The sequence below is a fragment of the Macadamia integrifolia genome, unplaced genomic scaffold (assembly GCF_013358625.1).
Source record: "Macadamia integrifolia cultivar HAES 741 unplaced genomic scaffold, SCU_Mint_v3 scaffold_19A, whole genome shotgun sequence".
Taxonomy (NCBI): Eukaryota; Viridiplantae; Streptophyta; class Magnoliopsida; order Proteales; family Proteaceae; genus Macadamia; species Macadamia integrifolia.
Window position 1 is genome coordinate 181,213 of NW_024870640.1, and position 17,021 is coordinate 198,233.

A 17,021-nucleotide genomic window follows, 5' to 3' on the forward strand; every position below is an offset into this window, starting at 1 on the left:
AAACGGTTAAAATCGACCTGACCCATTTAATTAATCGGTCTTAAACTTGAAATCAGAACTGAACCATCCCTAAACTGTTTTGCAGTTTCAATGTAAATGGCTCAGTTTGGTTTTGATAAACGATTTCGATTTCAAATTCACATCCTTATCATAATGTGACCTTAAGGCTAAACTCTTGGATAAGAAAATTTCATCATTAATGACCACTCTTCATCGTAAAAAGTCAAACATTTTTCCCAATCTAATCCTAAGATGTTGTGCCAAAAGGTGTTCTCTTTTCCTCGGGACGAAAATTCAATCCCAAAATTTAATATAAAAAAGTAATAGTGCTAGTAATAAAACAGTTCAGCCAAAAAAGTTTCACTTAACTTCTTATTTTAAGGAAGGTAGGTTTTAGAAAATTCCAAGGGGATTAACATAGTAAAAATTTTTTTAATAACGAAAAACCCCTCGAACATGCCTAGTTTTACAATTTAGGCCCAAGGGTAAAATCCGTTTATACATTGTCATATGTTACTTGAGTAACAGATGAGTTGGATTGAGATTCAAACTAAAGATGTCCGTTAACACATAAAACTACAATCAGAGAAGGTTATGCCGATAACGTTTACGATATTAGTTTTTTTTTTTTTTTCTGAGTAAGAGTAGTATAACCTATTTTATATTTTTCAATAAAAATAATATAATCTATTCCCACTCCATGATTGTAAATATGTTTTTGACATTAAGCAGGATAAAACTACTTTCAGAAGAAAAAAAAGGAAAAACCAACACAAGCTTTTGCCGACACCACCATCAAATCACAAATGGTCTATCAGATTTCCATCACGTGCACTAAATGGTTATAAAGAAAGGAAAAGGTGAAGGAACATTTTTGCTCATTGATAGCTGCCTATGCCAATATAAATATCACAATCTTTCACTATCAATTAAAAACGAGAGAAAATGAAAAGATTGTGAACCGTCTGGATTAAACAATTATTTTCACCATATCTATCTCACCACCCTAAACTACATCTCTTGTCTACCTCTTTTTTTTTTTTTTTTTTCTTAGTGGACTTGAATGACACCTTGGATCCGCTTTACCATCTGTACCTTGACGCTGTTAGTGACGTATATGGATGAATTTGGCTGTCAAGGGTGGAAGTTTGATAACCACACTGGTAGGGTTTGGGCACCATCTAAGTTGACGAATGGGACCTCCATTGTCTGTTGGTGACTAAGGCCATGACCTCACTCCCCACCAACTGCCTCTAATGTATATTGTCCTTGTTAGGACTTTAGGGTCCAACATCTCAAAAGTCGTTCAAGTGTTTTTCTTATTTTTTATATATTTTTATGGGTTGACTAGAAATAAGTCATTGTAAGCTTGTACTCTATGTTTCTTCCCTTATTGTGATGGGTCATGCTAGTGAAGCTTTACATGTGTGAACACAGTCAGTGCCACTGTACTCACTGCAACTGAAGGCTACCAGTATTTTGCACTAAAATATCTTTTTTCCTTACTGGGTTGAGGTCGTTTTCGCTTTTCAACAATGGCTATCGGATCCGGTTTCTCTTCACCTTTCTTTACCATAAGTGATTGTGATAGTGAGATAACCATAATGGGAGAGGAAAAATAATAATAACCCTAGATGAATTAATGAATCTTAATCTATAGGTGGTAAAAGAAAACCTTTCCCATATCTTTTTTTCCCTTTTATTTTCATTTTTTCTTGTGGGAATAAAATAGGGTTATAAAAGACATGATATATAGGAAGTAGAGCTCTCTAATCCTAATCCTAAAAAAAAAAAAAGACATATCTAATGCACGAGGCTCTCACCACTATAGGGTATAAAAAAGACTCTTAATATACTCAGCTTTAACCCCTAATCACTATCAATTTTTTTTTTTTTTTTTTTAACTATTAAATTTCCAATCTTTATCACTTTGCATACCAATGGGATTAATCCAATTGGTTGAATGGAAACTCGACACTATGTAAATATGCATTGATCATGTAATAGATTAACAACAACAACAACAACCTTATCCCAACTAAATGGGATTGACTATATGGATCCAATTTGAAAAAAAAGAAAAACAAGAAGCAACAAAGAAAAAGACGTAAGCAGATAAGGCATAAATTAAAGATGGATCACAAGAACATCCCTTACATGGGGTCGGCTATCCGGGTCCTTATCCTCCACAAAACTCTATCCATATAATAGATTAAAGGGTACTAATTTGAATATGTGCTTTTCTTCTATTGCATGCTTTTCTTCATATTCGAGCGGCGGAAGTTTTGGGAAGGAGAAGGGGATAAAAAGAGAGGGTTATTAGGACCTATCTCACCCTCCCGTCATGGGTCATCCTTAGCCATCCCAGTGGGACCTGCACTGTCCAGGCTTGACCAAGGTTCTCCGCTATCTTGCTAACTTGACAACTTTCAGCCCAATCCGAGTCTGGCGAATGGGAACAATAAGTTAATGAAAATTAGACTTCCAAATACTATGCATGGAGATTACAATATAAGTATACAATCATATAAGAGAATACATTGAATCTCAATTTGAAATTGATATGTGACTAATCCACATCATTTCTAGATATCCACCCATCCAAATTCAGATCACCTTTCCGTGTAACAAAAAAATTTATGCATGCTAAGGTGTCAAATCTTGTTTCCACTATCGGTGTTGATAAAAATCTCACAAAAAAAATATACCCATCCATAAGACTCCCACAACTGCAAGGTCTGGAAAGGTCATATTTACACAACCTTCCCTTGTTTCACGGAGAGGTTATTCTCAACTCAAACACGCAACCACTATGTCATAATAGAACCATCTTACCGTTGCACTGAGACCCACCTCTAGGGTGCTACTTCTAACTTTTCAAGAAATAGATAGTTTTATAGCCAAAAATATTAAGTGCAAAAATCAAGTAGAATAAGAATATGGTTGAGTCAAACCACAAATCTTCACGTGGAGATTTACTAACTACTTAACTATCCAATGTTCAGATAAGTTAGGTGCATGTGATCAAATCAAACCACCGAATTTCAAATGTGGCCAATCAATCAATCACTTTTGGTATCCAAAGGTTTTAAGCTGGTCATCACATCATCCTTCTAAATGGCTCAAAATGAATGCCTGTTGTGCTGAACTTACTGCAAGAGAAAAAAACTGTTGAACCAACTTCGCAGAAACTCACATGGAGAAGCCCTACATCACTGCAACTTGACACCAAAGTAAATGGTGATATGAAAGAGCCTGTCCGCAGTTTGAGCCTTTGAGGTCCTACCAAAAGTGCCTGTGACAGACATAAGCACAGTTACAGAAGCAATTTCTTCGGCAGCAGTTGAGGTAAAGGACTTACACGAGTGTCCGACAAAAATGCCGACAACAAATCAAAGCTCATATCTGCACAATCCTGTAACAACAATCCCCACCCAGAAAACAAGGCCCCGCACATAAAATCACAAAAAGATAAATTCCTTTAATTGCATGTGTATATATATAACAAATATCTAACAGACCGAAAAAAAAAAAGCAGCTTAAAGGACAACAAGGGTGAGAGCACACATTAAGACCCCTTTAAAGAATCTCGGTCGAAATGAAAATTATCACAACATCAAGAATATTTGATTGTCATAGATACTACTTGCTACTGCTACTGCTACAATGTCAGCCACCAAAACAATGTTAAACCTTGATTAGCTTTAGTGACTACTGTCTGCCCCTCTTCAAGCTGCAAGAAGGACATTTGTACTGCTTTATGCTCTCAGCTTTCGCAGGTGTTATCTTGACACATTTTCCATGGAACCATCTCTCGCATATATCACAGCCAATCCAGAACTCATCAGCATTGTAGTTCCCGCCACAACTCCCACAAAGGGTTTCACTGTGTTCATCTTCATCCTCCCCATAGCTCTCATCAGCTGGTTTTGAACTGTTCTTCACCTGTCCATCACTTGATCTCTGCCCAAGATGAGAAAATGGTTTACAGAATTAAAATTCTTAATAATGGGGAATTGAGAAGAAATTACAATCTAGTTATCTTGTCTCACTTTTGTGGTGATTCTGGATTTGCTTCCACTATCGGCACTGGGCTTGTCTTTCATGGGCTTCCGATCAGCCACAACTTCAAAGATGGTGGGAAGATCATTGATCATACTAAACAAACGCTTCCTGTCAAGTGAATGCAAAAACGATTCTGAGAGTTTGTAGCTCTCCCAATAACTTTGTTTGAAGCAAGAAGCATCCATATACCAAAAGGAGCACAAATATGTATAGCATGTCAAGTATGCACAAAATCACCCTCTCCCCTAACTTTGCCTTACATGGCAGACATCCAGGAAGAGGCCGAGTTGAATATAACCATTATTCATTGAAATACTTCCCTGAATGGCAAAGGAGAAAGAGAAGCTACAGATCTGAATCCATGCACAAGTAGACAATTGGTCAAATTCTAAACTAATCAGCAACATGAAGTGACCAATGTGATCTAAATGGTCATGACATTTCAAATGACTGCAGAGAAAATAAGCCTTTCCCTATACTTCAATATTTGATTTTTAAGAATGTAAACAAGGAATAGAACAACAAACACAACTAAAAAATATTAAAAAAAGCATGTCACCAGACCACCATAGCCTACATAGGCAGACCGAATAACAGAGATTCATTTACATATCCAGGGTAATATTGCCGTAATTGAAATATATCCATCACTTTATGTCACAAAAAAATTACTATATAATTATTCTTCCTATTTCCATATTTCCTCAATTTTATTTTATGTTGCCAGTAAAATAATTAGTGTCACATGGTCCCATACAATTTTCCCATTTCAAATACATACTTAATTTCGCATGCTGCCTGAAACACTATGAAGTTACTGCCAATAATATCAAAGTTAGAATTATCAAAACAAAAACCTCATGATATCATCTATCAGAAAAAAAAAAAACATTTCTTTACTTCTTCAGAAATCTAGACCAAATCAACCTTCTCATACACTTGCACACATGAAGAGACAGAGGGTGAAGCATTATTGCAATCCTTTACGGAATGAGTACCATAATCTCCCAGTCAAGAAAGGGATGGGATTCTAAGACACCTAAGGGATCCTTTTGTTTTTCCAAAATCGCAGGATAAGGAACTGAACCAGCGATGAGTTTCTTAATAATACACCAATTACACGTATAATGTGGCTGGCACACAGGTTGAGTGGTTGAAAAGGGATGGGGAATAATTCAGTAAAATATGATTGGGATCTGATGGTTAGATCTCAACTTATACAGGAGTCCTGGTGACATTGTGATTGTAGCTTGAAAAACCAGATTTCAAGGCTCTAGAACAGAATCTAGTAATGGTATAATATGAACATTAATAGTACGTATTGACCAGAAATCAATACCATAAGGGTTTTAAATTGAAGAAGTATAACAACAACTGGATTCTAGAAATCAACGGGGAAGCTAAGCAACAGAAACTGATATAGAAATTTGAAGAGAAACCTAACCGTCACAGAAATCAGAACCAGAAAAAGAAATTATTAATCAAAATAGTAATTGCTAGGAGTTTAGGACTGAACTGATTCATTGTCGAGAAGAGAGAACAATCAGGAGTCCACCAGATCCACTTCTGAATCCTCAGAAGTAACAATATTGAGTCCACACTATAATCCACTGGGCCAGCCTGAGATCCAGAGACCAAATAGCAGCAATACCTTGTATATTCAGAAAATCATGGGGGAGGCTAAAGCCTCTTACATATTTAAATAAAACTGAATCAGAACAGCCATACAGAACCTCTTCCCTTGCAGCTATAAGGAAAGTCAGTTAAAAGAAATAAATGACCCAAAGTGAAAGCAAACTCTTCTCCATCGGCTAAACTATTGGAGTAGTCTTAACTAAAGACACTTTTGAAAACAGGTCTAGAAACTTCCTCATCTTTCTACCTGCAGCTGAATGCTGCATCATAAAATAGTGATTAAATCACAGCTATGATACAAGAGTGACCAGTATAATAAAAAGTCTCGAAGGATGTCTGCTTACTTGATGTCATAACTGGATCAGAAAACCCATAAGAGGGATGCCACTCAGAATTTGAGGCTACATAAAATCATCAAGTTCTCACAAGAAAAAATAAATTTTTTGAAGCAAAACAAATTTCCGGTTGGGTCAACAACGATTCCTTCCTCTTCCCTTCTACATACATCTATTTGTGCCACATGGAAGGATGATGTTGGCAATTCCGACCATTGGATGTCCGAGGAATGGTCATGGATTGACCACATATCAAATTGCAGCTCAAATTCAATCATTTATCCTCCTTTCTAATAGCATACCCTCCCATGTTAGTTATTGTATCCCCTCAATTATCCGTACACCCTCTCAATAGTTCAGAATTTTTGTGCTTCATGTTGCCATGTGACAAACTCTGTAATGAGCCAGGAATATTGTAGTCCACATGTCCACCCAATTTTGGCCCCATACAACTTTGTCACATTGCAGAAATAGGTCTTCCAGCCAGGGGAACATGGTTGGCCAACCAGAACCAAGAGTTAAATGTTAAACACAAAAATATGCTTGCACTAGACTTAAGAAATTATTTGTGTACAAAGTACATTGTCTTTTCTAACAAACAATAAATTTTGTAAAAGCAAATGTGCTAACTTTAGGGGGAAAACCTGGGGTTGGGTTACACATATGTTGGGCCTTTGGTTTCTTTGTAATAGGCCACTTTCATGGGCTTAAAATATGGGTAGGAGGCATAGTTGTCAAGCCGCTGCCAAGGCATCCAGGTGCCTTGGTCGCCTAGGTCATTGGGTGTCGCCTTACGTCCAAGATCCCCTCCAACACCTTTGTCGCCTAAGACGCCACGAAAAACTCAACTAACAAAGTCAATTCCATAATCAAAGTTGAGTTACTGTACAAACTAGATATCTATAAAAACTCTTTCCTGAGTTTTCACAATCCAACCAGATATTTATTTAAATGATATTTCACAATCCAACCAGACATTCTTGGATTCAAAGAGGAGATATTTGCTTATTTATGAATAATATCTTAAGTAAATGAACATTTATTTAAATGATATTTCACATAAATAAGTGATGCGCCTTGCAGTAAGGCGCTAGTGCAATAAGGCAACAGTCGCCCAAATTCCAACTATGCCACCTGGATGCCTAGCCGTCGCCTAGGCGATGCCTTGACAACTGTGCATATAAGACAATAAATTCCAGATTAGGGAGAAGATAGATGGGAGGAAATCAAAGGACCAGATCAGCCTGAAAGCAAGGTCAAGTTCTGCCCTAAAGGGGTACTAACTGTGCTGAAAATATCAACTTGATCCAATGACTGGATCCTACTTTTTAGGGAATTCCTAGTGCTACTAGGATGGGCAAAACTGTCAAAATAGAAATCAGACTGATAATCAGATCACAGAATATTACAGAACAACAGTAGGTGTGATTAATTTCATATTCAACAGGATGGTGAAACATATGTAGATTTCAGTAAGTAAGATCACAATGAACAATCCTACTTAAGACTGAATGAAATAGCCAGCATATTTGAAAATTGGAAACAGAGTAATAAAGAGAACGCTATCATATGAACTACAGAATTCAGATCAGACATGTAACTCACCTTCAAAATTAGTAGTCCTAGTGAAGATGGGACTGGTTATCACAGGGAACTTTAATGAACAGAATTGTAGAAAAGTAAACAGAACAGTACTCTAATCGAAGAATAAACAAAGAACAATGCCACCCGGGCTTCCACAAGGAAGAACCCTCTCCACGCAAGAACAGAACAGCCGTTTTAAAACAGTCAAAATTGTGGGCTATGGAGCCCCTTGGTGTTTCTTTATAAAAGCAATCAAAGATGGAGTTTGAATCTGGCTGGGAAACCCAATCCAATTCCTATTACATAACTCACTAATCCTTTTCAAGTCCAACTAATCTAAATACTTTAAACAGGATGTGGACCCAACATAAAACAGTTAAAGACAATGAAATAAATATCTAACTTAAGTCAGACCAAACAAACCACCCATTCAACCAAACTGACTCAAAACAGCTTGAAACATAAAATAAATGGACTAAACATAAAACAAAATGGACCGAAGCCTTAAAATAGGCTAGGCCTCGCCTTTCTTGGTCCTCGTGCAATATGACCCCAGTTCTACATCTTCAGTACTGCTTCCAAAAGGCTGTACTCCATGGAGAAAGGCATTCTTCACATTAAACTGATGTAGTGGATGGTCTTGGTTTGCTGCTACAGACAAGAGGACTCTTACCGAGTCAAGCTTAACAATACGAGCAAATGTTTCTTGATAGTCAACTCCATACACCTGGCTATAAGCCGGGCTTTATACCTCTCATTAGTACCATCTGAATGATTTTTAACTGAGAAGACTAATCCGCATCCAGCAGGAACATGCCCTTTTGGAAGGGCAACCAAGTCCTAGGTACAGTTCTTCTCAAGGGCCCAGGTCTCCTCAAACCTGGCTTCTTTCCACTTTGAGTTTGTCATGTCTTCAATGACATTCCTAGGGATGGAAACTGATGACAAGGCCCCTGATTATGTAATAACCGTGGGGGATATTGAAGCATAGGAGACAAACTTGCCAACAGGATTAGTAGTCCTTTTTCCTTTCCCAACAGCAATACGAAGGTCCAACTCAGGACGAAAAGTTGGTATATTACCAGAGACATAGGGCTTTAGGCTTTCAGGATAAGGATCTGAGGAAGGCAATTGGCAACTCTTCTTCTCCCTTCTCTAATACACAATCAGTTCCTTCTCCTCTTCACCTTTCCCACCTTATTGAGGTTGAGGTTCACCTTCTGTTGTACCTCCCCCTGTATTGCAAACTTGCACACTTTCATCATATCAAATACAAAAGCGGGAACAAGTGAAGGTGGAACAAGGAGCACCTCTTCTTTTGACTCTGACCCTGAAGAAGGGACCCAAAGGAAGAGAAAAAGGGAATGTACTCAACAAAGGAAAGATCCACGGAGACTAGCCACTTGTGGGGAGGGTAGCAAAATTTGTAACCTTTCTCAGTAGGAGAGTAGCAAAGGAGAAGATGTGTACGAGCACATGAGGGAGGGCCCTCAGAAAGAAGGGGAAGATCATGGTACCAAGGTGGAAAGGGAAACATACACTCTCACAAAGCACAAAACCAAACCAATTCTCAATCCATTCTCCATTTCTCTCTAACCTTGTCCATCGATTACAGCCAATATATAGGAAAAGAAAAGACATGAAATTGGAAACCAACTAAAATAGGAAACACTAGCCTAATCTAGGAAACAAATCATGAAAGAAACTAGTTCAATCCAGTTCTAACTCCAACGTCCTACCTGTGCTAATACTTGGAAATAAAGGCTCAAAATAATAAACTACTATTTCCAACCCTTGTTGGGCCAAAACCCTAGGCTAGACTGGTTCTTCTTGGTTCTTGGCTTCCAAAGCCAGTCATGTCGGACCAACAAGTCAAGTGCAGCCGTATTTGCATCAGCCCTAGGATCAAGTTTACTACGATCAAATTTTACGATGCGAATGTAGCACACACAGCCAAACACTTTGGGGGGAATGGAAAAGGTAGGGGCACTGGGAGAAAACTTTTGACGGGGATTTGAAACCAAGAACACTTGAGGGCATACGATTGAGGAGAGAAGTGGTAGCAACGAGGTCCTCATACCAAAAAGCCTTTGGACATGAATGCCAAACAACAAACTCCGGATGACTTTCAACAGATGGAGATTCTTCTGTTCAGCAACCCCATTTTGTTGGAGAGTATTGGCACAGGCACACTAATGGAGAATGCCATTGTTACTGAAAAATTCTGTGACCCATACATGGATTCATCCCCTTTATTAGACCCAACAACTTTGAGTTTGTTATCAAATTGGGCATAGACCAAATGATAAAAAGTTTTAAAGGCCTCGTACAAATCATTCTTGAGTTTCAAAAGATAGACCCAAGTAGTAAAAGAAAAGTCATCAATAAAGGTAACAAAGTAGCTATGACCAAACAAGGAATTAGTGGGAGCAAATCCCAAACATTAGACTGAATAACATAAAAAGGTGCAGAGGATCTATTGACAAGATTCACATTAAAATACATAGGAAGTAGAAAATTAAATGAGGCAATTGCTTCCTCACAACACAAAAAGAAGGGTGTCCCAAGCGACGATGCCAAAGCATCACATTGTCCATAGTAGTCATACTCCTCCCAAAGTCCAACCACTCTGTTGTAATACTCAGAAATGGACATATCACTGTCTCACATCGAGGACTTCTCGAAGTAGGTGTCAAAGTTCCCTGCTCTGTCCAACGTGCTTACAGCACTATCAAATCTCCTTAGCTGTATTTTTCCTAACGAACCATCCAGCATCATAGAAAAAATCAGCCATGTCATCATTGTGAAGTCCTCTATCTTCCACTTCTAGTAGTTGGGGCCAATAGGCCTTGGAGCCTTAATATCTCCATTTATATATCCTAACTTCCCACAGCTAAGCAAGAATAATTTTACGGCATGCGCCCAATCAAGACAGTTGGTGTTGTTTAACTTGACAAAGGATATCTGAGTATTTGTGTTCTCAACACCAAGTAAACTGAGGTAAACATTACTTGAACCTCCCGCTGAGGAATCCATTGGTCCACTGACCTCTGACATAGTTCAAAATAACACACGAGGAACTATTTGACTACCCAAACCAAATGGGGAGTGCACACTCTACCCAATTTTCTTCCCGAGAATAAAACAGCTTACTTTCAGGCCACAAAAAATACACTAAACATAGAAATATTCAAAGAATTGATTATTTTAACAAATAACAGGAGCTAACATAGTTATAGCCCTCGCACCACCAGATTCAGAATATAGCATCAACCAACTAACATTACAAGGCATTCAGACGAACAAAATAACAACATAATTGCAAATCTGGCCAGCAAAAAAGCACATAGAACTTCGAGATGTGAGTTGTGGAGAAGCAATGTAAGATATCTTCAGTTGAGGGCAAGGACCTTTGAAGGAGACCCCTTAGGGGGATTCTAATGTTCCAAGTCACAGCATGAAACAATAGCAGATAAGGGAGGAAACTAAGAGATATTCTAGAGCAGGCAGTAAAGCATCCCTTGCCTATTCCTCTTCGATTTGACCTCCACACTCCCAATCTTCACTAAATAACTTCTGATGGTGCTCCTTCAGTTTTGATTCAGCAACTTACATTGTGGTTTCTACAAGTTTTCACATGGAGGCCTCTTCCTTTGAACCCTTTGTAACCTAGGGTTCCAAAGAGAGGAAGAAAAGAGCCCGTAGTTCGACCGTCAAAACCAGCAGCCCACTCTGATACCAAGTTAGCTGGTAGCCTAAACTAAGCAAGAAGAAAGAAGATGGATGATGTAGATGGGTCGAACAACCCAAAGTAGGTTTTAATTTCTGTTTTGTCCTTTAATTTAGTTTCCTTTATTTGTTGGACAAAGTAAATTGCTAGTTTTTAGAACCTATAAAGGCCAATCAATTTTAATAGAACGGCAAGTTTGATTAACGAATTATTGTGCCACTCATGGCTGAAAAGTTATCTGAGTGGGTGAGATGCCTAAACTGTGGGTGAGATGCGCAATCCCTCAGTTCTTCTTCACCGTCCTCAACCCACCATCGATACCCTTTTTCTTTTCTTTTTTTTTTTTCTTTTTTTTTTAATTTACTTTTGAGGTGTTTAGAAGACTGTTGAGTTGTTAATCAAGGCAACAACATCAACTGTTTGAAGGCACAACACAAGCCATACGGCAGACTATTGGAGGACTTTCCTGGGTAGCAGTTCAAATGCCATAATTGCCGGCCTTGTGACCTGATTACTTCTAAGTTTTGGGGATCTAGTGGGCACACCAAAAGGGTCCTTCGATCCAGATTTTGAAGAGGAACAGCAGCTGTTATAATAAGTTCTTGGAAGTTCCTAAAATTACCTAATTTGTGACAGCATCCAAGAACCCTCAGAGTTCAACAAGAAGCCACCTATTTTGGCCCCAATTTTGAGGGTTGCAAAGGAGTCCTAAGGAGGAAAATCAATCAAACCTACTAATGTCCTACTAAACCAAAGACCAACTTTGGACCCGGTTCTCGATCTGGATAACCAACGGGTTCGGGTTGACCCATGGAAGCTCTCTCGCATCATCTTTTCTTCATCAAGATCACTATCTATCTTCAACAATTCTCCATTTACAATTCCCCATTTATCAGGACAACACACGGTTCCACTCAAGCAGTCACCATTCCAAAACCCAAATCTTGAGTGATAAAATTCTTGAATCAAGAACTCAATTTTTTCAGAGAAAATACACTACAAGTGCAGCAATCATATTACTTGAAGAATCAAATTTCTCTTAAACACACCTTAGGTAATTCCTTTTATGCCCTTCATTCCATATTTCATTGAATTCCTATTTCATTTTATTTACTCTCCTGCATTCTTTCATCTTAGATATACTTTCCTTCATTCCCCAATCTTATTAGCGCACACACCCCACCCAAAATTGTCGAAGAGATTCCAACAAGTTCTTTTGTTTGGTTTTCTGCAAGCTTATATCAAAGAGATATTATGTCATTGTTTCCATTAATCCTAAGCGCGAGTTGTAGGATCAAGATCTAGCTAAAGAAGGGACATTTATACCGAGAGTTTATTTCAGACTTCATCAGTTCAGGGCAAATCTATGTTGTTGGCTTCTTCTATTTCCTTCATATGGTTATATACCCAATATATACTTGCCAAGAGTGCTCTTGAAGAAGAAGTACAAACCTTTTAACAAAGATAGCAAGTGATCATTACTTAGCTCATTGTGTTTCTAGAGGATTAATGAGCTATTAGAAATTCTTCATTTTTTTTTTCCCTTTTTAATTGGCAACCAAAAAGTCCTACCACACTCAATTAACTATTGGCAGTTCGCAGTTACTGGAAAATAACCTATGCGAGTTTAGGACATAAGTAAAACAGAATGTTTATATGCTGATGTAGATCGATGGTGGTCGAGAGAAATTAGTAACAACCTGCCCAGGGTCATTCCCCCCATCGATCAGACTTATTTGGAGATAATTTTGAGAAGATCTAGTGGGCCACATATGGCCACTGCATGGAGTTGTTTTGGAGATAGGAGGCTGACTTGTTGTGTAGAAACAAATCTTTGGAAATTTTCCAGACTTGATAGAGTTATTCTGGAGTTAGGATACAGCTTGCATGGGAGAAGATTTAAGAAGATATTTTTCCAGATTTCATAGATCTGGCAGGGCCCATTGCGTGAGATGAATCCGAGAAAGTTGCTGCCTTGCAAGGGATTCTTACTAAGAATTTATTTAGTTGCCAATAGTTTGATACGCTTAGTTTCTATTTTCATTATTTCTATTTGATGCAAATTAATTATCAAAATATGCTTGTTTTATTAGGAATAAGCCTAGGGTTGGATTCCATACATGTTGGGCCTTTGATCCCATGTGTTTTGAGTGTAATAGACCACTTTTATGGGTCTAAAAGGAGAGTCTAAGATTGAGTACGGGATTACTAGTTAGTTTCCTTTTTCCATTAGTTTCCTTTTTAATTGGGTTTGATTTGAGTTATATTTGTTTCCTTAGGAGTCAAGTTGTTAGTAGTTAATTTCCTTTTCAACTAGTTTCTAATTTCAGTTTTCAGTAACTATTGTATTAGGAGAATATTTGGTTTCCTTTTTGAGGAACCTTCTATTTTGTAATTCCCTCCCCCATTAACATTATAAATAAAGAAGATGAGGCTCCTAAAAGCCTAGAAATATTTTGATAAAAAAATAATGGTTGTTGCTATTGTCTTCTTCATGAAGAGTTGTCTTGTGTTTGATCAAGGCTGAAGGAATTGGTGTTTGATCCAATTGACTCCTTGCGGCGTGAAGTCCAGGAGGTCTACTTCAAGTATTATTCTCTTAAATTTTTATATCTCTTTCAAGCCTTATTAGGGCTGCAAAACCAGATATGTAATCTATCACTCTGTTGCCCAAAAAATTCTGCAAAACAGAGCATCCGCCCCTGCAGGAATGAACAGATCTGAGTATCCGATTAGTCCAGTTTTTTGATCGAAGGTTCCTCCCCATACCAGTGAGGATAGACCCAAATATTTGCTGATTCTGCTCAGCCATTAATGAGAAATCAGAAATCTTCAGATTTTCGTCTTTTAGTGAAATGAAGTTTCTATTTTTTGCATTCTGGTTCTGCTGGTTTGAATAGTGTTTTCTGGACTGCTATTCTTAATATTCTGTTAACTTAAATCTGAACGGACTCCCATCTGTTCCTGGTTCAGTCCTAAGAATCATTGTTGGAATGGACTCTGCTGTTATCCTCTTGAGATCGATAACCTGTTGTACTGCTGAATATCTGTTCTGATTTTTGAAGACTGTTAGCACTTTAATAGTCTCTGGATTAGTTCTAAACTGCTACTGGTTTGTTTAATCCCTGTGTTGCTGTTCTGTGGGTTCGGTACTGTTTCTGGGTTGTCGCTGAAGTTAATTTCTAATATATGGTTGGGGTTAGTTTTGGTTGTTCTTTGTTTTAAAAGTTCCTGTAGTTTTGAGCCTAATTGGGTGTCCAATTTAGTCCTACATTAAGTGGTATCAGAGCATGTCTAAGAACACCCCCACCCTAGCTTCTATTATGGAGTTTCTACAAAAATGGAGAACTGAATTGAAAGCTGAACCGTAAGCTTTGCAGACTGAACTGAATACAGGGTTGTTAGCTGTAGAGACCCAACCACAACAACCTACCGGTGATTCATATACAACACTTGAAGTGGAAGCCCCATTGAATGTAACTGCTTAGTTGGCTAACAGGAGAGCAAACCATAATCTGAGAGCACCACAGAGGGTTCATGTAGTGCAACCTACTTTTGAAAAACACATAAGGGGTTATTTTGAGACTAAGCGTCCCACATATCAGAGGTACTCTGAAGATTCACAGAAAATCAAGCTCGATCTGAAGGAGTTTGATGGTAGACATGACCCCCAATTGTTCTATGATTGGGTAGCTGCATTGGATGACTACTTTGACGACTATGATCTGTCTGAGGAATGGAAAATTAAATTAGCTTGTGGTAAGCTAATTGAGGCTGCTCGTGATTGGTGGAGGTCCTATGAGCAAGAACTTGAAGACTGTGGTAGAGAACCTACTACATGGGAAGAGATGAAGCAAGAACTATCTGATAAGTACTTGCCACGTAATTTCAGAGCTCGTATACAAGACCAACTAAACTCTCTTCGTCAAAGAAATATGAATGTTACGGAATACATGAACAAATTTGATGCACTTTATTCTCTCACAAGCATTAAGGAAAGTGAAAGGCAAATACTTTCTCCGTTTCGACTGGGATTGCGAGTTGAAATTTATAGAGGAATTGGTGTTGCTAATGTGTATACAGTGAGAGATTGATTTAACAAGGCTCTTCGAACAGAGGAACGTATAGCACATGTAGAAGGTTTCGTTATCAAGCTAGGGAGGTCAAGAAAAATTTTCCAACCACTAGACCTAACAATTCAGCACCCCCAAGAGACAGCTCCTCTAGGTGAAGTGAAGATAACTCTATTCAAACCAAAAGAACTTGAAGTCAAGGTTCACACTGAAGAGATAGTTCTTGAAGCTTCAAAGACAGAAGGTCAAGAGATAGAAGATTCCACTGAAGAGTTCTACATTGAAGAGAGCATAGTAGACGAGACTGAAGCTGTGGAAGATGATATGGTAATTAAAAGAACACAACAAGTCTTTGAGATTCATGATGAGAATGAAGAGTTTGTTCTAATCATTGATGAAAAAGTTACCAACATTGACGACTCTATAGACACGACATTCACAGTTGATATTCATTCAGAGGTTGAGCATATAGAGTTTGTTATGCCATCATGGTTCTTTGAAGAGAAAGCTCCACACCTTGAAGACTACCTTCCAAAAGTCTACAAGTAACCAAAATTTTGTTTGGGAATGGTTAAAGTTGCTATGCACATGTTTCCCCCTTAGCAATGCAAAATTCAAGAATGAATTTTTTCAAGATGGAGAGAGTTGATGCAGATTAATTACCAAAATATGCTTGTTTTATTAGGAATAAGCCTAGGGTTGAGTTCCATACATGTTGGGCCTTTAATCCCATGTGTTTTGAGTGTCATAGACCACTTTTATGGGTCTAAAAGGGGGGTCTAAGATTGAGTACGGGATTACTAGTTAGTTTCCTTTTTTCAATTAGTTTCCTTTTTAGTTGGGCTTGATTTGAGTTATATTTGTTTCCTTAGGAGTCAAGTTATTAATTGAGTCAAGTCATTAGTAGTTAGTTTCCTTTTTCAACTAGTTTCTAATTTCAGCTTTTAGTAACTATTGTATTAGGATAATATTTGGTTTCCTTTTTGAGGAACCTTCTATTTTGTAATTCTCTCCCCCATTAACATTATAAATAAAGAAAATGAGGCTCCTAAAAGCCTAGAAAGATTTTGATAAAAAATAATGGTTGTTGCTATTGTCTTCTTCATGAAGAGTCGTCTTGTGTTTGATCAAGGCTGAAGGAATTGGGTGCCGTTTGATAACACTCTGGGAGAATGTTTCTGGTGTTCTTCTATTCTGCGGGAATGCAAATAGAACAGTGTTTGGCACGTCCAGTTCATTTTTGTATTCCCCCGGAATGAACCAATGAAAAAGAATAAGTAAAGAATACATTGCAAGAGTACAAAAAAGTTGCTTTTCTATTCTTTTAGAAACTTAAAAGAACAAAACTATTCAAAACCCCCAATCCCTTTTCTCCATCTCACGATCAAAAACCCCAAGTCATAAGGAAAACCTATTGCAGGTTTTCACTCTCAGGTTTCGCCGCTGCCCTCTCTCTCCTTCGCCAATTCCCTCTCTCTCTCTCTCGGTCGCAGGTTGGTGTTATCAGTCGCCGGTGCCCTCTCTCGGTCGCAGGTTGGTGTTTCAAGATTAACTCTTAATGGAGAAAGAGAGATGGTGGTTCTGAAAAGACGAACAACA

The 17,021-nt window shown here is 38.1% G+C and overlaps 1 protein-coding gene across 1 annotated transcript in view; it reads right to left on the bottom strand.

Moving 5' to 3' along the window:
* Positions 1–3,461: 3,461 nt before the first annotated feature.
* Positions 3,462–17,021, bottom strand: part of LOC122071277 (PHD finger protein ALFIN-LIKE 2-like) — an 18,624-nt gene continuing 5,064 nt past the window's right edge. Inside the window, exons 4-5 of the mRNA XM_042635604.1 lie at positions 4,053–4,173; positions 3,462–3,963 (exon numbers count right to left, since the gene is read on the bottom strand). Coding sequence (XP_042491538.1) covers positions 3,712–3,963; positions 4,053–4,173 — 373 coding nt within the window. The 3' untranslated portion in view covers positions 3,462–3,711. The remainder of the gene's footprint in view (positions 3,964–4,052; positions 4,174–17,021) is intronic.